Source organism: Echiichthys vipera (assembly GCF_963691815.1).
Source record: "Echiichthys vipera genome assembly, chromosome: 16".
NCBI lineage: Eukaryota > Metazoa > Chordata > Actinopteri > Perciformes > Trachinidae > Echiichthys > Echiichthys vipera.
In genome coordinates, this window is record NC_139841.1 from 4,541,396 (window position 1) to 4,566,995 (window position 25,600).

Here is a 25,600-nt window from a genome sequence, read left to right on the forward strand (position 1 = left end):
GCATTAAAATAAATGATGGTATAAATCAAATGTCTCTCTTGTGTAGTGTTGTAAGTAATACCTCTTTTTTTTTGAGGCCTTAGGACACATTCATTTATTATATCAATCACAGGTGTAATCATAATGTCTGCATTATGACATGACAGGTCGTGGTACACATGCTGGCTCACTGGGCTGAATTATGGGGACACCCAAAGGGAACCTTGTTATTGTTGTTTTTGCACTTGTACATTGCGGCCTATTACATATAGTGAGTTTACCAAATACGCCAGGATTATTTTGCTTTATCTGGCTTAATTACAGTTCATTTGGACCCATAAAGCCAGTACAACATATTTTATGCTCAGTTACTATGGCAACTGCAGAGCTTACTGTCGAGCTAAATGTCAGACTTACTGTCTAGAAACCACTGAGATGTGTTTACTTGGTGTCTGTTTTGTGTCACTGCAGTGTGGACAGCTGAACAGCTCTCTCGTTACCACAGCTGTATTCTTTGAATCCATGTCCCATCTCTTGGGGTGCTTAAAGTATAATTCCTGAGCAAAATCATATCATGGTTTTTTTGTGGCACATACAAACATCAAGATGTTTTTTTTTCCATGTATAAACTATTAACGGAGAGTTGCTAACAGCAGGACGAGGCTAACAGTGATTAGCTCGGGGCAGTACGGTGAAGGCATTAAAAGGTCTTTTTTAACCACTAATACTGCTGAAAATAACAGCAAACCTCTGCAGCACCAATGGGCTCCTTCCTTTGGGATTGACTTTGGTAATCCACTTGAATGGACTTTACTATGAGAGGAGCTGGTACAGGGGCCAGTAGGTAAGTCTTTAAAACACTCTTTTAATAAACTCTGGGTTCACTAACTGCGTTGTTGGTGCTTTGTTTTCTGTGTAGGGACTCTTCTCATGCTGCTGCAGAGGTTTGCTGTTATTTTGAGCAGTATTAGTGGTTAAAAAAGACCTTTGAATGCCTTCACAATGCTGCACCGTGTTAGCCAGGTCCAGCTGTTTCTGTTTATAGTTAATACATGAAAAAACTGTCTTATTAAACTTTGCTTATTTAATGTGTGTAAGTGACGAAAAAGAACATACACACAAACACACACACAGGCCCGAATTACACACATGCACAAACAGGACCTATATACATGCAATTAATGGATGGATGGAGATGTCAGAGCGAGGGGGCTGCCAATGGATCAGCGCCCTGAGCAGTTGGGGGGTCGGTGCCTTGCTCAACGGCACGTCGGCAGTGCCCAGGAGAAGAACTGGCACCTCTCCAGCCATGAGTCCACACTCCATTCATGGTCCACACAGGGACTCGAACCGGCGACCCTACAGTTCCCAGTCGAGTCAACATGTGGGTAAAGGATATTTTCCGTTTGTGTAACGTGAATTTACTGATCAAAGGCCCAATTACAGGAGCCCGGTCTATATTCAACAGAAGGATCCAGAGGAAAAAGAGTGAGTGAGCGGCTGCCCCATAGCTGCTCTCATCCCCTCTACAGAGAGCCGCCATGTTGTTTACACTGAAGAAGTCGCTTCTCGTTGCGTCACACTTGGAGTCGCCTCAGTACCAACGCTGATTGGTTCGGTCGCTGGTCAAACCATAGACATATAATGTCTATGGGTCAAACTCCTCCACATTTTCTCCACCGCACGTTACCAGACTACAATGGAGTTCGCGAGATCAGGGTAGTCTCACGGGACTAGGGAACTGTTGCTTAGATGAAGTTTCTTGTAGCCTAGATTTTTAATTCAATAATAAATTTATAATAAACAAGTCCCGCCCACAGCCTTTTGAGCCAATGGGAAGACGAGGTGAGCCAGACTCCTCTGGAAGTTAACGGCTGCCGAGAGCAACCGGAGCGAAGGCAAGTGAGTGATACCATGTCCCGCTTTCTCTTTTCTCTTTACTCTGTTCTCTGTTCTCTTTTAAGTCGTGATAGGAGCTCACGCAGCCTGTTCAGACCCCAGCTCACCGCAGAGCAGTCCCTGTAGAAGCAGCCCGGGCAGTGGCTGAGCCGGGAGCCGGACCAGCTAACGGTAAACTGTGAACCGCTACAGGCGCACGAGCTCTGCTGTCACACGTTAATAAGCACGTTAGTAAACACAGTCATTGTAGGTCAAAGACATGAGGGAGTGTTCCCTGTTACTCCACTTCTTTTCCGAGGCCATTCTAGCCTACTTTGCACTCCACTGCTTTTTATCTCACAGCTTTAGTTACTTTGCAGATTTCGATTTTACATAGAAATCATACGATCTGTTTTGAATATGATTTATCAATTAACAAAACCCAGGAATATGGAAATTGGCTACAACTCTGGATACTGACACGTGCATCGGTAGCCTAATAATAATGATTTGTTTAAAAGAGGATTATTAACACTGGCAGGAGTGATTCTGCTGCATAAAACTGACTCTTTGGTGCAGTAAAATGTATTTAACGAAATAATATATATATAGTGAAATTCAAATTCAATGGGAACTAGAATATCGTAAGTAAACATTTGAATATTGACACATTTTATTTAGGTAATAAATTCACTGAATAGGATGAGTGATATTATTATTTATTTACAAATACAATTTAAATGATTTATAGTCACTGCACATTAACTTTAAAATACTAATTCCATTTTAGTCTGAACGGGACGGAAGGTGGAAGACACCCAGTGGTTGCACCGTTGGAAAGCCCACACATGAGAACATATTCATGGGATCAACTTCCATCTCTCTGTGACCTTCTGTTACCAAGACACGGCCCACACAGCCACTCCCATGATACATTGACGGATGTATTTTATCAACAAGATTGCCTTTTTCTCACCAATAACGCATCATAAACACCAAGTATGATATATCACTGTGAGGTTCTTAATATCAGCTATCAGAACCATATATATACTGTACAGATTAAGCCTGTGAATGTTCTCATTCGTCCAGGTCATCGTTATCCTCAAAGCAATTTTAGTCAAAAACAACTGGACTGGTTGTTTGTCTAGGAAGACGTTTCACCTCTCATCCAAGAGGCTTCATCAGTTCATGTACGCATCTGACCAGGCTGGGACTGGTCCTGTACAGATTGCACATTATTTTGAAGCATTAAAGTGTAATTCTGGCGTAAAATCATCGCAGGGTCTTTTTAGGCAAATATGTTTGGGCTATATAATCAAAATCCTCTATGTCGATATGTGTAGGCTATATAACGCCATTTATATATCATGATGTAAAGTTTTTTTTCCTGGTATTTTTAATAAATAAATAGTCTATATGAAATAACCACATGGTAAAGCCAATTTTGTATAATCCTGAAGAAATCAAACACACAAATTAGATGTATTTTTTCATTTTATTAACAATTTTAGAGCAAAATGAATATGTTCTGCATGGGTCAGAACTTAAAGCGCCGTCCAAATGATGTTAATCAAGGGTGTCAAAGTGATCCAGTAAAGAGCCGCTGAGGCTGCAGGTGTTCATTCCAACCAAGCAAAAACACACGGGATCCAACAAATCAACCGTGTGAAGACAGTTCAGGTGATTGCATGACTCAAGTCAGGTGTGTTCTTGCTTAGTTGGAATAAAAACCTGCAGCCACAGCGGCCCTTTACTGGATCTCTTTGACATCCCTGATGTAAATATTACCGTAGCTCAGTTCAGCTGCTGCTTTTTCAACAACCTTATAGAAACGATACACAACCCTGTTTACCCCATACGTAGCGATCCAGAAAGAGCTGAAGAGAGGCGACTCTGGGGGGCACACAAAACATCACATCCTTGGAGTTTCCCAGAAAATCTGGCTCCAAACCACAGACTATAAAAATGGACGTAGCCTCTCCGTCTGGGTCTGTTCTCTCAACTTGATTCAATCGTCCTCACCTCTGGGAGACGCCATCTTGTCAGACTTTGACTCCGCCTCATTTCCTCTTACCAAAAAAGGGCATGTATGTGACATTGGGGGGAGGGAGATACGTCAATCTGGCTGAAATATACCATATAACATATACTGAATTAGCCGTATTAGCTCCACCCCCCAGGAGCTAGGCTAACAGCACACATAACTAGATAAATGGGGGTGGGTGTCAGTGTTGAGACTTTTTTTCTGGGACTGGGAGGGAACGGGAGTCTTTTTTTTTTGTGTGTGTCTATGATGGAAAACACACCGGCTCCGGGAGTGAAGTGCAGGCAGCATTTATGATCTCTGATTTAAACTGATATTCATCACAGTACCATGCTCAGACTGTAAAACACCGACCCTCACGACCCGAATCCTCCCAATGCACCAGATTAGAATAGAATGGTTGTAAATTGGTTGTAAATACAGTACACTTATGGTAACACCACCACAAGAGATGACGGAGTTAGCATGCTAATCCTGACAGCTAGCCTCTGAGGAGAAGTGAGGGCCCCTCTGGCCCCTAATTATTCATAAACTTTAACCTCCCATAAAATAAAAAACTAGCCTGGTACAATAAAAATCACCCCCCTCAGTGTTGTCATGGAAATATGACATAAACATACAGACTAGGTTTGTTTGCATCAGGCCTTAAACAGGTTTAATGATGCTGTGAAAACAGCCTGTTTAACATGGGGGTCAATGAGAAACTGCTCTATTATGAAACCTGCCCCTAGTGGACACTCAGCGAACTGCAGTTTTTGGCACTTCCTGATTGGATCAACCAGGAAGTCACTGTGGTGGGGGCTTGCTCCAGATCTTTCTATAGAAGTCAGTCCACAGACTGTTTATACAACGAGACACTAAGTCATTCCTTGGATAGGTAGTTCCAAAGTTCAAGTTCAAGTTTTTATCTTCCTTGGGATAATAACAACCTGACAATAGATATCCCTCTCAGTGTAGAGTGCAGCAGCATAGACTTGATAGATTTGTCACTTTAACTTTAAAAGACATTGAAGAGGAATTCTGTTTAGATCAATTTTACTACAGAGTGGTAAGTATTATACATGCTCTGTGTGCTATTATAATAGATGATCTGAAATGCTTATCATCATAGATCATCATATGCAAAATCAGAAAAACTACTAACAACTGTAGCTGAAGTAAAGTGGAGTTAGAGGTACAATATTGCCCTTTGAAATGTAACTGCTATCAGAATTAGCTGCCTAACAAATTAGTATTTATAAATGATATTTGCTGTTAGAATCGAATGCCTCTATTAGAGAGCTGACTGTAGAGTCCAAGATATGAGAAAAATATGTGATATGCGATAATGATTTTATCACAATTACTTATCAAATTAAAAAAAACGAAAGGAAATTACTTCCAACATTATTTTATAGAACAATTTCAACATTGAACTGAGCACCATTAAAAGAAATGTTACATTTTAACATGCTGTTTCCTACTGAATCCCTTTCAACGACGATAGGGTATGAAGTGATGGGGAATGACATGCAACAAAGTTTGTGATAAGTGAATTGGAGCCAAAGTTAGTTAAAAAGTAGAGCTACAAGTAAAAGGTTGAATGTGTAGAATCTTTATGAAAAGCTATATTTAAGAAAATAATAGTAATAAACCAACGGGGCATTTTGAGGGCTACAGAATGAAAGCATTGCTTTTCCATAAAAAGTATATTTAGTCTGAATTAATATTTTACTTTTTTTTAATTTATGTTTTATTTCTATTTTTTATTTTAATTTAAAGGGTTTAACAATGACTTTCTGTCCCGTTGTGTTTCCATGGTAGCAGCCAATAGTGTTGGGCGTTGCAGATTGCCAGGTTTGTCTGTTTTGAGTTGAGAGCTAGCTAATGGATCACACAGCACTCACAGAAAGACTTCAGCTGAAGACTGGCTAACGTTAAGTACTGTTGTAAATGAACTGATTAGTCCAAATGAGTAATGATCACTGACATGGAGCAGGCTGATCACTGACACTCTGCATCAAACCTGGCAACCTGACTGCTGGAATTATGTTTTGTTGTTGTGACTACGATCATGAGACACTAGATGGCGGTGTTCTGCTCATTCTCCACATTCAACCATTAAATATGCTATCAGATAAAGCAGAGACTACAGGTACACAGAAATGTCAATGGCCTGTGTGTTTATAAGATTCGGGTCTCCGTTCACAGATTCGTCCAATGCAGTACTGCAGTACTCGGGGTGGGGTCCATGGATGGGATTTCCGGGATGTGCTGTTTTCAGGTTTTGCTCCAGATGGGGGCATGTTCATGCCCGAGAAAGTGCCCTTGCTGAGCCCTCACATCCTGAGGGGCTGGAGGGGGCTGACCTACACCAAACTGGTGGTGGAAGTTGCCTCACTGTTCATCCCCACTCAGCTGATCCCCAGAGAAGACCTGGAGGGTGAGCTGCAGAAATCTTCACTGTTATCAGAACATGTCATTTGACATTATGGGATGCTTGCTTTCAAGAAATAGATCAAAGTAAAAATGTGTTTCAAATGCATTCAAAACTGCTCTCAAAAATGAAAAGTAAACATGATTGAACTGGCTAAAGGGGCATAGAAGATCCTCTAAGATTGAAAATGATACTAATTGTGGACAAAAAGCAGATTTTTTGTCAAAAGTAAAATAACACAAATCATTTTACAAAAAGACAAAATCCCATTCAATACAACAGAGCTTGGAACACCAAGAGCCTGATTGTCTCATTTGTTCTTTTCCCCTGTCCCAGTCCTGGTGGCTGAATCCCTGTCTGGTTTCTCAGTGCCTGAGGTGTTGAGAGTCGCCCGGCTAAAGGAGGGTCTGTCAGTCCTGGAGCTCTTCCATGGAGACACCTTGGCCTTTAAGGACCTGGCTATGACATGCACAGTGCGCTTCCTCGACTATTTCCTGCAAAAACAGAAACGCAGAGCTACTGTTATTGTAGGTAAGACCCATATACAGTATTTATATATATATATATATACAAGATACCAGATACAAGATACTTAATCAGAAATGCGTGTTTTCATACCAAAATACCTTGTCTTAAGATAGATAGTAACAGTAAGTGCCTCAAGCCTTAAAGTCATAATCCATCTGTTCTTTCAGAGCCTCCATCTTGACTTTTTTTTGCTCTTTTCTAAACTTTACTGACACACTTTCTACTTCTGGTCCGTCTCACCTGACTCTGCCAGATGGATTGATTCCATAGACTGTATCAAAAATGGTCGTAGCATACCCGTCGGGGTCCATTCTCTCAACTTGATCCAATCGTCCTCACCTACGGGAGTTGCCATCTTGTCAGACTTTGACTCCACCTCATTTCCTCTTAACAAAAAAGGGCATCAGATCAACGAAGTGTATGGCGTACTAACAGAGCTTCAAAGCAAAGCTCAGAAAGTACACAACATGTCACTAAAGGATATAAGCATCTTTTCCTCCGAGGAAAGCCTCCAGTGCCCTTTTTCTTCTCTTCTTTCAGAGAAGGAATACTCCGTTGCACGTTACCAGACTCATCTGCGAGTAAAATACAACAACATACAACATCAGGATGGATTTTTGTCCACACACACATGTTCCTATTGCACTTCTGCCCAACTACCAAGTTGGAAGTGGCCAATTTCCGATTACAAGTAAACGCAGCATAGCAGTCAGTGACGAGCTCCTCTGGCAGACCAACCGCTGTCAGAGTCACCAACATGAAGGTTTATTTACCTATGGTATTTACATTTAGAGAGCACTCAGCTAAAGTGCGTGGGTCATGTGATCAATCACCATTGTTTTAACTCACTATTTGACAGATAGGAACTTAACTGACAATTAACTAGCTGAAAATCTTACAGAGTCTAACTTTAATATCATTTAAAACGGCGAGTTATATAAAAATTCACCCCCCCAATTTGACGTTTGCCATGGTATTTGGGGCATGACGTGAGAAAGTGTTGGGTGTCACAGTGGGAGCGGCGTACGTCCTCTGGGTCTTGCTGTAGCGACCCGTCTCTATAGCAGAGTATGTCCACTCTTTCACATCCACACTCAGAAGAAAACTTGCAATGTAATTTAATTTGCAGGCTGCTTGCTTCACCATCTTGTTTTGTGAAACTGGACACGACCATATTTGGACCAGAGGGAGGAGCAAATGTGTTAAGCCAGTGTTGTTTTTTACTCTTTGGGCTACTTTTTCATATTTACTAAAACAGTCACTTTATCTCGACAGCACAATGAGACAGATGAACTGTGAAATTATCATGTCTCTACCTCTCTCTCTCTCTCTCTCTCTCTCTCTCTCTCTCTCTGCTCCTAATCTTCTGCTAGATTTCATTGTGCCTGACCAACAACCAATCAGAGCTGAGGAGTGTCTGACAACAGGAGATTACACTGTCATTTCAGACAGTGCCGAATTCAACGGCGAATAGGCTGATGTAGACCCTAACACTACCCCTAACCGTAACCTCTAACCCTAACCAAAACCTAAATTAAAGGCAGAGGCTTATGTGACTGGGGATCACTTTGACACCCCTGCCGTAGAGGAAGTGAGAAGCACCAGGACTATATAAAGTATCAAAGATAGTATCATGGATGAGAAATGTAATGAATCTGAATGAGTCAGCTTATTGTGATCCTCTCCAGGTACATCAGGGGACACAGGTGGCTCCGCCATCCAGAGCGCAAAAGGTCTCAGTGGTTTGGATGTGGTGGTGGTTTACCCCCGGGGACGCATCACTCCTGTCCAAGAGAAACACATGATCACCTGCCTGGAGGATAATGTCCATGTGTTTTCAGGTACACTTAAAGAGGCTAAAGGACTCAAGTTTGTTCTTTCACAATCAAACAATCACACTCAAATCAAGGCTGTTTTCACTTCTGTAGCAGACGGAAGCTCAGATGACATAGATCAGCCTCTGCGCCGACTCTTTGCGGACCAGGAGCTGGTCAAGTCCCACAGCCTCATGAGCCTCAACTCAGTCAACTGGTCTCGAGTCATGATCCAGCTCGCCCACTTCATCTATGCTTACCTGGAGCTCAGTGGTATGGAGCAGGTGGAGGCTGATGGGGACCTGCCTGAGCTGGAGGTGGTGGTACCCACTGGGGGGGCAGGAAACATCGCAGGTGGGTCGATTACTGCTGGTAGTGAATACGATTTAATGATTACTCTAAAAAAAACAAGCTCATGCTTTATTTGCTCTGGCAAAGGCATCTGGTCCATCCAGTCTGGACAGACATTCAGCCGCCTGAGTTGTGCTGGTCAATCCCAATTGTTTATCTGATATGATGGGTGTTTGAGGTAATGCCTGTAAACCGACCATGAAGGCTGCAGCTGATGTGGAAGTATTGAATGAACTGGATGCTATATTAACGCTTAAAGAAGAACAATTCAACTGAAAGATTTTCTTGAGAAGAACCATGTGTTTGCAGACATGATTTGGCAAAAGTGTTAAACCAACACTAATACCAAGTGTTATACCTTTCTGTCTGTCTGTCTGTCTGTCTGTATGCCTGTCTGTCTGCCTGCCTGCCTGCCTGCCTGCCTGTCTGTCTGTCTCACTCAGCTGGCTACATTGTAAAGCAGATGGGATTGCCCCTGAAGTTGGTGGCCATGGTGAATTCCAATGACATAGTGCACAGGACGGTAACCGCTGGTGACTTTTCCATGGCAGCTACAGTCACCCAAACTTTGGCCCCTGCCATAGACATCCAGGTAACAATGTGTTCTTGTTTGTTTGTTTTTCACTCTTTGAATTCTATTTTTAGGAGCACTGATGCACTTTATTTCCCTTAATTTCTTGACCAAGAAAAGGGACCATCCTCTGAAAAGTTTTTGTCTGATTAGTAATGTGCTGTAGTCAGCAGAATGGCACGACGGCTGACCCATCCACCCACATTGCCATCCATATAAAGTTAAAAATACATTTGTTATTTTTCGTGTCCACTGTGTGTGTAAAGGTTCTATTGACGTGTTTGGTCATTCAGGAGGCCATGTAACACACTTGACTTTTGGCCTGTAGGACCCATACAACATGGAGCGAGTGTTCTGGCTGCTGCTGGACAAAGATGGAGCTTCAGTGAAGAACATGATGGAGGAGTTTCAACAATCACATAAACACTCTCTGCAGGAAAACCACCACAAACTGGTACCAATTATTCAACATTTACTGCACCTCGACTGTTTACTTTCAGGTGTGTGTGGTAGGTCCAAACCCCCTATCTTCCACCCAATATATAATCTTTCCCTCTGTTTTACCTGTAGTTGTCACAGGTTTTGTCAACTGGAACAGTAACTGATGAAGGGATCCTGGAGACCATGAGGAGATGCTGGGAAGAAAACCAGTATGTCCTGTGTCCACACACAGCTGTGGCTGTATGGCATCACTACCACTGTCCTCACAGCCCCAGACTCAACAGGTCAGGCACACTGTCTTAATCTGCTTAGCCACATACACACAGACAAAGACATTTCTCTCCGAATCTATTATTATTTATTATTTATTTATTTATTTATTATTTTTTCCACAATCCGTGCCCAATTCCCCGGCAAATCGGCCTGTGTAGACCCTAACACTACCCCCTAACCCTGACCCCTAACCGTAACCTCTAACCCTAACAAAATGCTGAATTAAATCTGCGCAGGTAGAGGCTTATGCCCTAACATCGGACCCTTCGAGGCTCAGTTTAGGCTAGCTAAAATATTCAGTTTTGGTACATAAGCAACAATATATGAAGTAAATTTACTGTCATTAGCCAACAACAGAACAGATGAGATGAAGGTATATTATTTGCTAAGTTCGTTCTAAATTTCTGCTATTGATAAGTCAGACTAGCTATGGTGTTCACTGACTGTGGCCATTTCATCGGCACAAATAGTAGAACACAAGCGACTTACCACTGGGGATTAGCAAATGCCGCTGTACCATTGTAGCATTTCATTAGCCACTTTTTTAATTCAGTGTCACTCCGCAACCTTGTCACCACTTGATTTAGTATGTCAGCTTGCTAGCGTTAACATAAATATAACAAATTACAGGTTGGCCGGCGACCCAGTGGTTAGAGCAGGCACCCCCTGTGCTGAGGGTCCTCGACCACACACTTCCTGTCTGTCCTACTGAAAAAAGGCTTGAAAACTGCCAAAAAAGAATCCTTAAAAAAATAACAAATCTAAACAAAAGTGGTATTTCCTCGACTTACTATAGCACCCAGTTTTTTAGTGTTTTTTAGTAATTACTAAAACTCTTTTCGCAGATGTTACATTGCAACAGCATCTCCAGCCAAGTTCCAGGCAACAGTGCAGAGGGCTGGCCTGACCTTTGATCTGCCTGAGGCAGTGCTGGCATTGGACAAGTTGGCTACCCGGTACCAGAACCTGGAGCGGAGCCGGAACTGGTGCAAAGACTGGGAGGACAGACTGAGAGAGAAAATCCAGTCTGTGAGTTCAGCAAGGAAAAGCAGAAGAACCTATTACAGCTGATTTAGGAATGATGTTATTATATTGTAAAATAGGGCTTCACTTCAGATAACGTAAATGGACATCACACTATACATGAGTGAGGTCAGGTGATTCTGGCAGCTTGTCCTTGATCTATGCACTCTCTTATCTGGATGTAATAAAGTATGTTGATGGGAAAGGCCTCCTGAAGCCTTTTTGACGGACTTCGGTCTGTACTGTCATACGACTTGTCTTTGTATTTGTACAGTGATGCCATACACCACAAACCAATCAACTATTCACACTGTTCACGCTTCCTTCCACAGCTGTAACACAAGTGTAAATGAATGCAAAAGAATAAAATCTAACTGTAAGTTTAATTGCCTCAAAAACTATGATTAATGTAATGCGATACACCATTTAAAAAATGACGGACATTTACCCGTCAGGCAAAACAGCTGGTATTCAGTGTAGTTGACTGTATTTGATAAGGACATGAGAGATACTGTGTTAAGTGTTTGAAGTGAAACGCTGATTGGCCAGGCCTGTCTACAGGAGGCTTTTGTCTTAATAAGGAAAGAGAAGAAAAGTACATTCACAGATACATGTACAAACATACATCCAAAAAATAAATGTTAATACATATACAAACATGTTCTTCTCTAGTTGTATTTACAATGAGTGACATTACTACATCCAGCTGGAAACCATCACCGATGTGCTAAATGAAAGGTGAATAAGAATGGTTTTAGGCAGTTGTATGCAACTGTCTTGTGTTAAAAGTCAGTAGTGGATGTCAGGTTATGCTGTTGAGATTTAGTTTTGGTTTTATTTGTCATTCCAAACATCCATAAGAATGGCACAGCAGAATTAGCTATAGTTCCTCCCAGGAGCTGGACAAACAAAACATCCTTTTCCCCCTCCACTCAACAGAGTGTTTTTCTTCTGTTTCTGTCCTCTAAAATGTCTGACACTGACTAGAGTTAGACTTGATTTTGAGCACTTTTAATGTATTCACTAGAGAGGTGTTTTCAAATGCCACTCGTGAAGGAGGAGATGTCTGTGCATTTACCTGAACTCTGACATTGTCCCGGGCAGCTTTAGTTGGAACGTCACTAATCCGTAAACCAGGGCTGCCCAATCCTGCTCCTGGAGGGCCACTGTACTGCATGTTTTAGGTTTCTCCCTGCTCTAACACACTTGAGTCTAAAGATTTTTAGCCCTGCCGTAAACCAACCACTGTCTAATATTTGAATCACTATTCGAGTGGTAAGAGCAGTGGCCCCATGTAAAGAGGCTGAAGGTACTCCAGGCAGCAGCCGTGGGTTCGACTTCGACCCGCAGCCCTTTGCTGCATGTCTCTCCCTCTCTCTCACCCCATTTCCTGTCCGTCCTATATAAAAGAAAAAGTCTGTAAGAACTATACAGACAAAAAGTGAAACAAACCCTGTGGCGTTCCTTCCCTCCCCACCCCATAGGCCTCTGTTCTCTGTTATATATAAATACTGTGTGCAGGCAAAACAGATTCAGGATTCCAGAGCTAAAAAATCAAAAATAAACATCATAAAATGGCACTTTTAGACAGCTGCAGCACCATGCACTCTTGCCACTGACAGCTCCACACCAATGATATCAATATATGTGTTAATCCACTGGATTTTTGTGACTGTGTGTGGGGTGTGGTGTTTCCAGTATTCATACATGTTCATTTTAATGAGGTTGTATCATTCAGGAGCAGCAGAGCAGGAGAGCGTGGCACAGCTACACCCAGTAGATCAGACAGAATATCATAGACCCCACCCCAAAATGCTTCTACATCCCTGCATTCCCAATACATATGCATGAAAGAACCTGTGAGGCTTTCTGTGCACAATGTGCAGTCCTGGGAAGACAGTTTCATGAGATGAGCCTTTCTTGGAGTTAGATGCGTCCTATGAATGCAGTTGAAATGGATCAGTTGGTGATCAGGGTTCCTCGAGGCATTAATAATGGAGGACCATAACCTCTTCCACTCAGGCTTAATATCACCAGTGTTTGTTTAAAGTCGCCACCCATGCCCGTGCAATAGGCAGCTCTTTATAGGCAGTTGTCCGGAAGAGCGAGTCAAGCTGAGAAACCACATGTTCATTCCACCCATTCAGGGCAAAGATGGAATGTGAAGGATGCCTGGTAAGTGGAAGCTAGTCACTCATATAAGTAACAAAAGACTCTGGGTCTGACTTGTAACAGACATGCCCAGGGTTGTAACAGACTTCCCCAGGGTTGTAACAGACATGCCCAGGGTTTTAACAGACACGCCCAGGGTTTTAACAGACACGCCCAGGGTTTTAACAGACACGCCCAGGGTTTTAACAGACACGCCCAGGGTTGTAACAGGGTTGTAACAGACATGCCCAGGGTTGTAATAGACATGCCTAGGGTTGTAACAGACACGCCCAGGGTTGTAACAGACATTCCCAGGGTTGTAACAGACACGCCCAGGGTTGTAACAGACATTCCCAGGGTTGTAACAGACACCCCCAGGGTTGTAACAGACATGCCCAGGGTTGTAACAGACACGCCCAGGGTTGTAACAGACATGCCCAGGATTGTAACAGACACGCCCAGGGTTGTAACAGACATGCCCAGGATTGTAACAGACACGCCCAGGGTTGTAAACAGACATGCCCAGGATTGTAACAGACACGCCCAGGGTTGTAACAGACATTCCCAGGGTTTAAACAGACATGCCCAGGGTTGTAACAGACACGCCCAGGGTTGTAACAGACATGCCCAGGGTTGTAACAGACACGCCCAGGGTTGTAACAGACATGCCCAGGATTGTAACAGACACGCCCAGGGTTGTAACAGACATGCCCAGTATTGTAACAGACACGCCCAGGGTTGTAACAGACATGCCCAGGATTGTAACAGACACGCCCAGGGTTGTAACAGACATTCCCAGGGTTTAAACAGACATGCCCAGGGTTGTAACAGACACGCCCAGGGTTGTAACAGACATGCCCAGGTTTGTAACAGACATGCCCAGGGTTGTAACAGACAGGCCCAGGGTTGTAACAGACACGCCCAGGGTTGTAACAAACATGCTCGGGGTTGTAACAGACACGCTCAGGGTTGTAACAGACACGCCCAGGGTTGTAACAGACATGCCCAGGTTTGTAACAGACACGCCCAGGGTTTAAACAGACACGCCCAGGGTTGTAACAGACATGCCCAGGTTTGTAACAGACATTCCCAGGGTTGTAACAGACACCCCCAGGGTTGTAACAGACACGCCCAGGGTTGTAACAGACATTCCCAGGGTTGTAACAGACACCCCCAGGGTTTAAACAGACACGCCCAGGGTTGTAACAGACATGCCCAGGTTTGTAACAGACATGCCCAGGGTTGTAACAGACATGCCCAGGGTTGTAACAGACACGCCCAGGGTTGTAACAGACATGCCCAGGATTGTAACAGACACGCCCAGGGTTGTAACAGACATTCCCAGGGTTTAAACAGACATGCCCAGGGTTGTAACAGACACGCCCAGGGTTGTAACAGACATGCCCAGGGTTGTAACAGACACGCCCAGGGTTGTAACAGACATGCCCAGGATTGTAACAGACACGCCCAGGGTTGTAACAGACATGCCCAGTATTGTAACAGACACGCCCAGGGTTGTAACAGACATGCCCAGGATTGTAACAGACACGCCCAGGGTTGTAACAGACATTCCCAGGGTTTAAACAGACATGCCCAGGGTTGTAACAGACACGCCCAGGGTTGTAACAGACATGCCCAGGTTTGTAACAGACATGCCCAGGGTTGTAACAGACAGGCCCAGGGTTGTAACAGACATGCCCAGGTTTGTAACAGACATGCCCAGGGTTGTAACAGACATGCTCAGGGTTGTAACAGACATGCCCAGGGTTGTAACAGACATGCCCAGGGTTGTAACAGACACGCCCATGGTTGTAACAGACATTCCCAGGGTTGTAACAGACATGCCCAGGGTTGAGCAAATATAGATCACATTGCTGTGAGTTGTACAACAGTAGAGGATTGTATAGAATTAACAACAATTATCATAGTAATAAAATCAAAAAACAAAACAAAAGTAATGCCATTTCAATTTGACGGTTAACACAAAGACAACCCCACCCACGAGGATCTAAACTCTGTATAAGGCACATTGTCTATAGGTATAGAGATGAAATTATGGCGTAGCTATTCCCATAAAGTCAGATGACGTTCTGACGTCTAATGATCAACCGCATTGGGATTTTTTTACTTTCTATGTGGGAAAAACATGTTTAACAAAATACATACATATATATAGTGTTAAATTAAAACGTGTCTGGAGTGGGACTTCAGTACAAAGTGCCATTGTTATTAACGTGTTACATTGAAAATGTAACTGCACTGGCTCCCTAACAAACACCACAGCGACTTCAAGATTCTCCTGCTAACTTTCACGGCTCTCCACAACATGGCACCTCTGACCCCATCCAAAACTACGCACCTCCTGCCCGGTTGTCATCCATGAGAGCTTTCAGCCATGCAGCCCCCCGTCTCTGGAATTCTCTCCCACAAACCATCTGTGACCCTGACTTTCTCCCCACATTCAGATCATGTCTTCTTCAGATTGGCTCACTCCGTGTAACTTTTTTTTTTTTTTTTTTAGAAATCTTCTGGTATTTACTTGTTCTTCTATAACACTGTAACTGTTTATTAACTTTGTATTTTAGTTGGATCTGGGTTTGTTTTTTTTGTTGATGCTTTTTTTTTTACTGCTGTCTATCTGTTTATTTCTTTTTCTACACAAGGTGGGCTTGAGAGTCAACGGCACCCATAAATAACATGTATTATTATTAATTTCATTGTTAAAATCACTTATCTAAAAGGCAGCATTGAAACAAGGATGCACTGTTTTGGAGCGAAAGTATGAAGAAACAAAGAAAGTGCCTTCAGAAAGTCAGTAATTAGTTTACAAATGTTATTAATTACACGGTTACACCCGTGCTTATACTGCTGACAGGTCAAAATGCTGTGTGTAAGGTCTCTTGTGCATCAATGTGTGCATTGTACTGTAAACAGTGCAATGATAACTGTAAAGGTTTTACACAAATATGGAGAATTGATTCGGACAAATGTAAGCCCAAAAGCATTGGATTTCCACAAGGCTGGGAGTGAGCGTGTGAATTATGACTACAATTATCTGCAGTGTTCAGTTCAGACAATAACAATAACAGTAGAACTGGAAACTTGATGTTTCTAGTGTCAGTCAAATTATGCTATTTCCAATTGTTTATTTATTTTCCTCCATTTTAAACATTATTCATAAATATAATATTTATATAATAGATATAATATTACAGTATAAGGTATATGATGTAGGGCTTGTAGGTCTAAGTCTATCCTTGGGGTGGCGCCATAGCTCACATATGGCTCCTCAGACATTAGTATTACATAAGACGCACTGTTTACTGTATGCTGTTTGATACACGGTATGTGGCCTTTAAGTATGCATTGTCTGCATTTGAATAGTCATTTATATTATGCATAGCAGCTTTATGTGACAGCATTGCAGGATAATAAAGTATATAATAAAGTATATTATCTTATCTAAGACTGTAGGTTGCAGCTTGTACTGTCTCGGTGAACTTGATGCCTATACAACACCATGTTCCAGATGCATTAGCTGAAGACCACACAGTAACCCATTACTTCGTATTTTGTTACAATACAAACAATTCGAGTTATAAAAAAATAATGAATTCATTAATACGATTAAAACACGAAATATGGTTTATAGTGAAATACATGTTTAGATGAATGGAAACTACAACTTCTAACCACACTGACCCATGCTTCCCAAAACCATATCCGTGTTTTCCGAGGGACCTTGAATGTAGCACGAGGTTTGACAGCTAGACAGCCAAACATGGCGGCTGCTAGCTAGCGCGACCAGTCAACACCTCCGTATTTTATTATTATTACCAGTTGTCAGGACATAACCAGGGTCGGTTAGGATTCACACAGACAGACTGTGGACGACTGCCGCCCATTTTCACTTTTGCTGGTTTTATGTAGCCGCTGCCCGGGATGTGAAGGGTTTGTGAGCCACAAAGACGGGAGTGAAGTGACACCGGAACAGTGGACGGAGGGCGGAGTGCTTTTCCTTGGTTTCTTCACCTCTCTGCCGATATGTTTCACAGGTAAGACCGGTCCACTGTAGCACCGTGTCCGGGACTACTCGGGTATTCCCGTGTGCTCCAGTGTTGTTCATTTACGGCCGTGTGACTACCAGCTGACGCATCGCTCCTGGCAGAATTGACATGGCACTCAGAGATAAGATGAGAGAAGAGTGTTTATGTGTTGTTGTTGTTGTTGTTGTTTTTGTTATTCTTATAAACAAAAACAAAACAAAACAACAAGAGCATTAGCGAGTTTACGTGTCATCCTCGAAAGACTAGTGTCCACATTAGCCCGGACACACAACCATTATATGGAGCTTATTAAGCTCAACTTGCTTTTATAGGAAGTTAATATTACACTGAAATATGATGAGAATAAAGCTTTCTTTAATTCGTCAGTAAAATAAGCAGCTAGCCATCGGCTTCCACAGCATCCCTTTGTTTGTCTACACTGCCCTATAAACAAACACCTTGTGGCTCCACCCATGGGTGATTCATATCAGATAATCTTCATCTCCTAATATTCCTAAACCCAGACACAGCAAGAGGACCAATGCTCACAGTCTCAACAACAAATGGACATTTTAAGCTTGACAAATGGCGCTGTAGATCAGAGAAGTGGTATAAAACATTACTACTGGGCAACAGGGAAAAAGTGAGCTCTGTCTATGAAAAAGAAGTGTGGACGCAAGACTCACCCTAGGGATTAGAAGAAGAAGAAGAATTCCTTTTATTCATCCCGCAAGGGAAATTACATTTTTTCACTCTATTATTATTATTCATGTTACACACACACAGGCCCGAAATACACACACATGCACAAACAGGACCTTTATACATGCAATTAATGGAGAGATGTCAGAGCGAGGGGGCTGCCAATGGATCAGCGCCACGAGCAGTTGGGGGTTCGGTGCCTTGCTCAACAGCACCTTGGCAGTACCCAGGAGATGGACCAGCACCTCTCCATCCACCAGTCCAGGCTCCATTCATGGTCCACATAGGGACTTGAACTGGCGACCCTCTGGTTCCCAGCCGAGTCAAATGGGCATTAGGGTCCTTTACCTGACATCTGGATGACTTCAGAGTTGGGGTGTAATTATATCGATTCAATGATCAACAATCCAATATCCACATCTTTGAAATACAGCTTTATTTTGAGATTGCCACTTTATACTTTATATTTATGCTTTGCATTAAAAAGGATAGCTTATCATATTTATGTCTGTAATGTATATTAGGATATATGTCATCAAGTGTGTTCCATGGGCTATTGATATGTTATAGCGATAGCAGGCTCCTGAATTAAACTTGCGGTTTCAGCAAATATCGTTGTCGGGATAAAACTTGATAAAAGCTTTACATGTTGTAACAAGTTAGGAGAGCAATGTTTAAGGGAAGCCTGATGTTGCTTTACACACAACAGAATGATCCCAGTCACTTCCACACAGTGAGGCACACAGCTTATTAAAGAAACACTGGGACCAGATCGGGACTTGGCATTGGGCTGGAGAAGTTGGATCGGTGCAACCCTGATTTACAGCCCTGTTCAGAATTCTGAGTTGGCGAACGATGTAAAGGACAGGTCTCCATACGTTCTATGTATCTAGATCAGTGTGTTTGTCCATCATGTACCTGCACCTGTTAATTTTGTACCACTATTATAGAAGCTTATTATTTTCCATGTACACGTATCATTTCAAAACACACTTCACTCCCCACCTATTTGTAGAGCAGGTCTGACTTATTGACATGTGGCTTATGAGGCTTCTGTCAAGCAGGACCGCAACGTTCACTGTTGTGGGTCTGAGATGCAGAGCTCATTTGAGTATCACACTGCAGCTGGTGTCCTGCTGAATGGCTGCTGAGATAGCATGTTCTGCTGCTTTATGTCTGTACATTATTAAGGAGCACCGGCCTGCAGAGTTTCCACAAGTCAAGTCAAACTTTATTATCCCACCAGGGGAATTTATGGTTGCAGCCAGGTAAATAAACACATTCATCATTAAAAAAAAAATGCGACAATTGAGACATATCCCAGGGACAAACAGTGCAAATGTGAGATCACTTTAAAAGACGACAAGTGCAAAAAGGAGCTGAATACATAAAGTGTTTAGGTGCTGAGAGGATGCAAATTCAGGCTTCTAATTGCTGTGCAAACAAAAGACACTTTGTGTCTGGGTCTTCCTTATGAGCTGTCCATAACAGAAGTCAGAGAGACTCACCCCAGAAAGTGTGCTGGCCAAGCCGATGCTTATTGGCCAGATTCATGTTCCTGAATCATGCCACAATCCAGAAGGACACAACAGACTCAATACAACTTCTATACAACAGAGTCACCATTATAGTTAGGGCTGGGCTTTATGACAATATATATAACTCTTGTACCACGATTGCAAAATGTCACAGTTTCAGACCAGTCAGAATTGAAAAGGTTCATTGATGACTCTAAATCACCCGTAGGTGTGAATGGTTGTCTGTCTCTGTTTGTCTCTATGTGTCCTGTGATAGACTGGCGTCCTGTCCAGGTTGGACCCCGCCTCACGCCTGATGTCAGCTGGGATCGGCTCCAGCCCCCCGCGACCCCGACAGGGACAAGAAGCTGAAGATGAATGATGAATATAAAAATATAATTGTCAAACATATAATGACAAATATCCTTCCCAATTTCTTAAAGCCAAAGATGACTTCATCAAAAACCCGAAAATATTAAGTCCACTCTCATATAAGACAGAAAATAAGAAAGAAGCTGGAACTTTGACACGTTTGGTATTTTTGTTTGACAAATATCTTAAATGATTAATTGATTATCACAAAAGTTGCCGTCAAATCACTTAACGGTTAGTTATTTCAGCTAAATTTAAATTGTACAATTTGTGCTTATGGTTCTGTACCTAAGATAAAAGGAATAGAAGCTAAAAATAATAAAAAAAAATATAAGAAGCATAAAAGGAATTAGAAAGAATTAAACAGGTCAGTTAAAAGCCTGATTAAAAAGGTGGGTCTTGAGCCTCTTTTTAAAATATTGTTTTCAAATATTATTTTAAAAAGAGGTATTATCAAACTTGGACCACCTCTTCTACCCATCCGCTTTATATTTCACACCCCTTGTTGAAGAACAGCCAATGCAGTAGGGGCTTGGAACTTTCTATCAAGCATGTTCCTCTGTTGTGATCTGCTTTTCATTCTTCCCAAACATGAATAAAGCAGCACTTCAGGAAGGAGCCTGCAGGCCTGCCCCTTCCACACACCATGGTTACTGCAGCTGTCCAACACACACACACACACACACACACACACACACACACACACACACACACACACACACACACACACACACACAGGGTGGAGACAAGCATTCCACAGTTACATACCATACATGCTACAGCTTTCATTAAGAGACTGAAGAAAACATTTAGTAGAGTCAGAAAGTACTGTTGTCCCTGAGATCATGTTTGTAATACCTGAGATAAAGTGACATATCCTTGCTTTTTCTGCTCTCAGCTCTTTCTGTATGACTCAGTGCCTTCGGTTGCATTCCCTACACTGCCAGCTGCATACCGAAGGATTATTGGCCCTGAAGGAAGAAATCCAAGGGCGCTTTCACACCTGATTCCCTGGTTTGCACCAGATGCACAAATAGATAGTTTTTTTCCCCCAGCTGGTCTGGTTCGCTTTCACACCTTTCACGACGAGCTGAAGTGAACCAAAATGTAGCTCCACTTCAGCTCAATAAAGGTTTGGGAAAAAAAGCAATTCACTCATTGGTCAGATGTGTCTGGGGTGGGCACAATAATGTAGATCCTGAACTGATTTCAATTGGTCAGAATTGCCATGTTGGCAAATGCTGAGAATGTAAACAGAGTGACGAGCAGAGGACGCACCCACCACTAGTACGGTCACAATTGAGAGACAACTGCGGGAGTTGACTTTGCATTGGTCCAAAAATGTGCAGCGCTTTCTGCAGTTAGTGCGGACCCAGGTCTGATAACGTTCTCACCACAAACAAACCGCACCGGAGTTTGTTTGGAAGCGCACCGGGACCACCTCTTCTACCAGGTCCCCATCCGCTTATTTGGCCCGCTTCTGGTGCGCACCGGAGTATGATTGCTGCATTCCCACCTGCACAAACGAACCGTAGCAAATGAGGAAACACGTTTAACTCAACCGAACTAAATAAGGCTGGTGTGAAAGCTCCCTTAATCATTTCAAGCAGGAAACTTCAGCTCCTCGTTCAGGATTAAAGTGTGTGTAATGTACTGCAGGTGTACCGTCACCTCTCATGGCTCCTTCCTTTGCTTCGTGCCACCATCAGTCATTATCATTTCTGCCTCTCTGCAGGTAATCTCAGGCCTCTCTGTGAACCCGCCCCTCACCCACCCCCTGCTGAGGATGTCATCGCCACCAGCAAAGTCCTCCACCGCCTCTCTCTCCCCTGGGACCCAGGTGCGGCCCTCGCATGCCCTGGACTCCCTGTCCATGTCTTCCCTCCTGTCTGGGGATTTAGATGACGAAGGTGATGGAGGGGAGGAGGAAGGGCTGGGAGACCTAGAGGTGAATCCTTACGATGGTTTACCCTTCTCTTCTCGCTACTACGCCCTGCTGGAAGAGAGGCAGCAGTTTCCCATATGGAGGCTCAGGCAGAGTCTCCTGGAGCACCTGGAGAGCCACAACATGCTGCTGCTCAGTGCACCGAGTGGAGCTGGAAAAAGCACCCAGGTAACCAGAACCCAGGGAAAACAACATGTAGTGTGTTTGTTCAGATCAACACCAACATGAACCTTTTCTATACTTACTGACAGTGTACACGGGAGGAAAAGAGGATCTCAACAGTATTACCTAGCTATGTTTTTGATACCATTCAAATATGTCCATAACACTGTTTAAGAGGGGTAAGAAGTGAAAGACTCATATACTAGTATGCAAAATAGTGTTTAATACAACACCTTCATTTATTCAGAATGACTTTTACAGAACCATATTTCAAGCATTGATCTCGATCAAAATATTGATTTTATGATTAATAATCCAATATCCTTGATGCAGAGTGATGTCATCATCAAACTGTGCCTTTATTTCTGTGAGTTGATATAAATTTGACTAACTGTGTTCAGTGGGCAGATGATATCATCTCGTATGGATCGCTGGCCCCTTAATTGAAACAAATCAAAATCGTATCCTGATCGTATTCTCAGCAAATATCACATCATTGTTCTAAGAATTTAATGTCTATAAACCAAAACAGCCAATTTTAAATACAGTGTAAATGAACCAGAATATTATTTGAAATTGGACAACAATGGATTAAAGAATACAACACTAAAAATCAGATCAGCTTGACGGTTTTTCCTTCTGTGTTTTGCAGACACAGTTTGAGCTCAGTGCACCACCAATTTCTTCACCAGTTTGACAACACACACACACTGTTTTGCATTTTGCAAATAAATAAAACACGAGGACATTCCTTAAATACACATCCAGCAATTGGTCAACATAAATGTGTTATTAAGAGATCAAAAGTGTGAATTATTTTAGTTAAAGGGACACTGTATAGTGTTTTCAGTAATTTATTACCTCAAATCAACGTCTTCATTCAAAAATAAGTCCTCATTGGAATACAGTTACCTCTGCCAACAACCGGACTTATCCTTCTGATCTGTATTGACATAGGACGGGTAACTCTATGGAGGCTTCAGTGTCCTCCTGGTCTATAAAAAAACTATGAACGGCCCAGAGGGACAAAAATGTGTTTTCGTTCATAGTCAGCATGACTGTGGAAGACTGGAGAAGGAGCTGCCTGGCAAATTCTAAAGCCTGCACTGCACTTTAGTTCATAATGCAAGATCATACTTATGCCACACCACAGGAGAAGGAATCCTTGTGCCCAAAAATTCTTCTTGGCACATTATGCCTACCGTAGTTGCATCCAGGTTGCAACGCACCATTGAAAAAGCGAGGCGCTAGAGAGCGCTATTCTTCTGAATGCAATATACAATTACACAATATTGTATATATATTGTTATAGATGGGGGAGAAACCTACACCGGGCTCCTTTTAGTCTTTGCAGATGCAGAAACCAAAAGTGGAGGTGGGAAGATTTAGATATTTAAAGAATATAATATTAAATAATTAGAGAATATTTATTTATACTGGAAGATATTTAAATTAAAGACCAGGCTGATGCTTTGACCATTATTCTGCTGACAGTTCCTGAGCCTACTCTCTTTCTAGTCCATGTGTGGTTTTGTTTCCCTGTGATGGCCTGGTTTTCATTACACCTGCATCTCAGCTCCACTCCCTGCAGGCTAATGAATGACAGCATTAAAGCACTCCAGTGGAGTTAGACTGCTGTGCTGTAACCTGACCACTCATTTAATCTAGAAACACGCTGGGCTCCCCTTTCCAACACCTTCTTCTTCTATCTGCACAGGGAATGCTACTTCCATGTGTCTTTTTAAGGAAGAAAAACACTTTCTCCTTTGTCTTTTTACATACTGTGTCTCTATCATTCTGCTGACACTTGTCGTTATTATGACTGCTGTTAGTGCACTGCCACTTTTGACCTTTGCACATTTTACCGTTGTGTAATGTCTATAATGTCTGCACTTCTACATTTACACACAGATGTGAATATTTGGCACAGTTTGTCTTCTTTATTCTTAATTTGTATTCCCATTAGCTCCCACAAAGTGATTGTCTTCCCTGGGTTTGTGGCCTGTATCTTCCAGTGTCCTCATCTTTCGATCTAAAGCAGCCTTTGATTAAATATTTATTGAAGCTCTGTTGTAGGGCCATGCTTATTTGTTCTGTTAAGTCATCCATAGATGGCACTTCAGTTGCTTGTTCATTTATTACTGGAATAAATCTTTTATTATATTTACTTTAGGGCGGCTGTGGTTCAGTTGGTAGACCGGGTCGGCCAATGTCTGAAGGGTAGGGAGTTGGCCAATGTCTGAAGGGTCGGCGGTTCGATCCCAGCCCTGCCCTACTTGGTTGTTGTGTCCTTTAGCAAGACACTTAACCCACCTTGCCTCGTGTGAATGTGTATGACTAGTGTATGTTTGAGGAGGTGGTCGGAGGGACTGTAGGCGCTGATTAGCAGCCACGCTTCCATCAGTCTTTGACTACTATAGTAGTTTACCACCACCATGTATGTCTGTGTGAATGAATGGAGCCTGGACTCTGTAAAGCGCCTTGAGTACTGAGAAAGGCGCTTAATAAATCCAATCCATTATGTGCACACCTAGAGTACTGTAAGCCAAGTGGATAAAAGCATGGATCCAATTGGTGATGGTTGTGGATCTATTAGCTCCATTGCAAGCTATTGCAAGGTAGATCTTGTTGGATTTAGAGATACTACGGAGTGTTTTAGACTGCAGTAACTGTACTGGCAAAAATAACTTGGTTCAGAACCTGGAAAGTTTTCGGAACCTGAACCTAAAGATATCTGTTTTTTCAGTCCGAACCGGTCCAACCATGACAACATCGGCGGGTGTGCCAATCAAAAGATATAGCAACGCAGCCTTCTTCTGCGGGGGCCTGACCAATCAATGACATGAACACGTGAAAGGAGATGTGCTCTGAGCGGATGAGAGAGAGAGCGATCAGGGGAGAAATAAAGTTTATCAAGATATGTGTGAAGATTTCTAGTGAATGTGCAGCAACTACAGTTTTCAGTATGAGAACAAAAAAGACCTGTGGAAGAGTCCAGTGTGTTGTTTCTGCTGCTTAGTGAAGTGGCAGAGGTTAGCTCCAAACTTTCAGCCAGGAGACAAAATAAAAGTGTCTCCTCCTGGGATTCCTGAACAGGAACCGCTAACAATGAGCTACTGTCAGATATTTTGTTGAGGTTCATCTTAATGGAAGGCTGTGAAGGAATTTGAGTCCCCTCTGTAAAACAGTTAACAATGTATTGTGTCTCAAGCTTTTATTTTGAAAGGTAAGAACGGAAGAAATGAAGCTATCTGCGCTGCTTTTGTCGCGGTTAAAGAAGAGAAATAGTTTTTCGCCTGCACACAGCAGACCTCTGTTGTCTTATAATCCTCTGAAGCAAACAGCACAGTGTGATGAGAGAGGATGTAACCCAACATTCAAAAT

The 25,600-nt window shown here is 42.6% G+C and overlaps 2 protein-coding genes across 3 annotated transcripts in view; both read left to right on the plus strand.

Annotated features, from left to right (window-relative positions):
• Positions 1 to 1,863: 1,863 nt before the first annotated feature.
• thnsl2 (threonine synthase-like 2) lies at positions 1,864 to 11,662 on the plus strand. Of its 2 annotated transcripts, none has more exons than XM_083929486.1 (9): positions 1,864 to 1,881; positions 6,095 to 6,326; positions 6,657 to 6,851; positions 8,537 to 8,689; positions 8,777 to 9,016; positions 9,457 to 9,605; positions 9,913 to 10,038; positions 10,155 to 10,309; positions 11,144 to 11,662. In XM_083929486.1, the coding sequence occupies exons 2-9, from the start codon at positions 6,104 to 6,106 to the stop codon at positions 11,367 to 11,369; spliced, it is 1,467 nt and encodes a 488-aa protein (XP_083785612.1). In that variant the 5' UTR covers positions 1,864 to 1,881; positions 6,095 to 6,103; the 3' UTR covers positions 11,370 to 11,662. The 2 variants fall into 2 exon arrangements, with proteins under 2 accessions (XP_083785612.1, XP_083785611.1); XM_083929485.1 differs by having other exon boundaries at positions 1,872 to 2,049.
• A 5,620-nt stretch (positions 11,663 to 17,282) lies between these two features.
• Positions 17,283 to 25,600, plus strand: part of dqx1 (DEAQ box RNA-dependent ATPase 1) — a 30,233-nt gene continuing 21,915 nt past the window's right edge. The window contains exons 1-2 of the mRNA XM_083930202.1: positions 17,283 to 17,527; positions 21,845 to 22,222. Of these exons, the coding sequence (XP_083786328.1) occupies positions 21,896 to 22,222 (327 nt within the window). The 5' untranslated portion in view covers positions 17,283 to 17,527; positions 21,845 to 21,895. The remainder of the gene's footprint in view (positions 17,528 to 21,844; positions 22,223 to 25,600) is intronic.

Bases quoted from the DNA above. Each gene is read 5' to 3' on its own strand.
- thnsl2 (XM_083929486.1), top strand. From the start codon at position 6,104: ATGCAGTACTGCAGTACTCGGGGTGGGGTCCATGGATGGGATTTCCGG. The intron at 6,327-6,656 runs GTGAGCTGCAGA...CCCCTGTCCCAG, and splicing joins CCCCAGAGAAGACCTGGAGG to TCCTGGTGGCTGAATCCCTG. The intron at 9,606-9,912 runs GTAACAATGTGT...TTTGGCCTGTAG, and splicing joins CCCCTGCCATAGACATCCAG to GACCCATACAACATGGAGCG.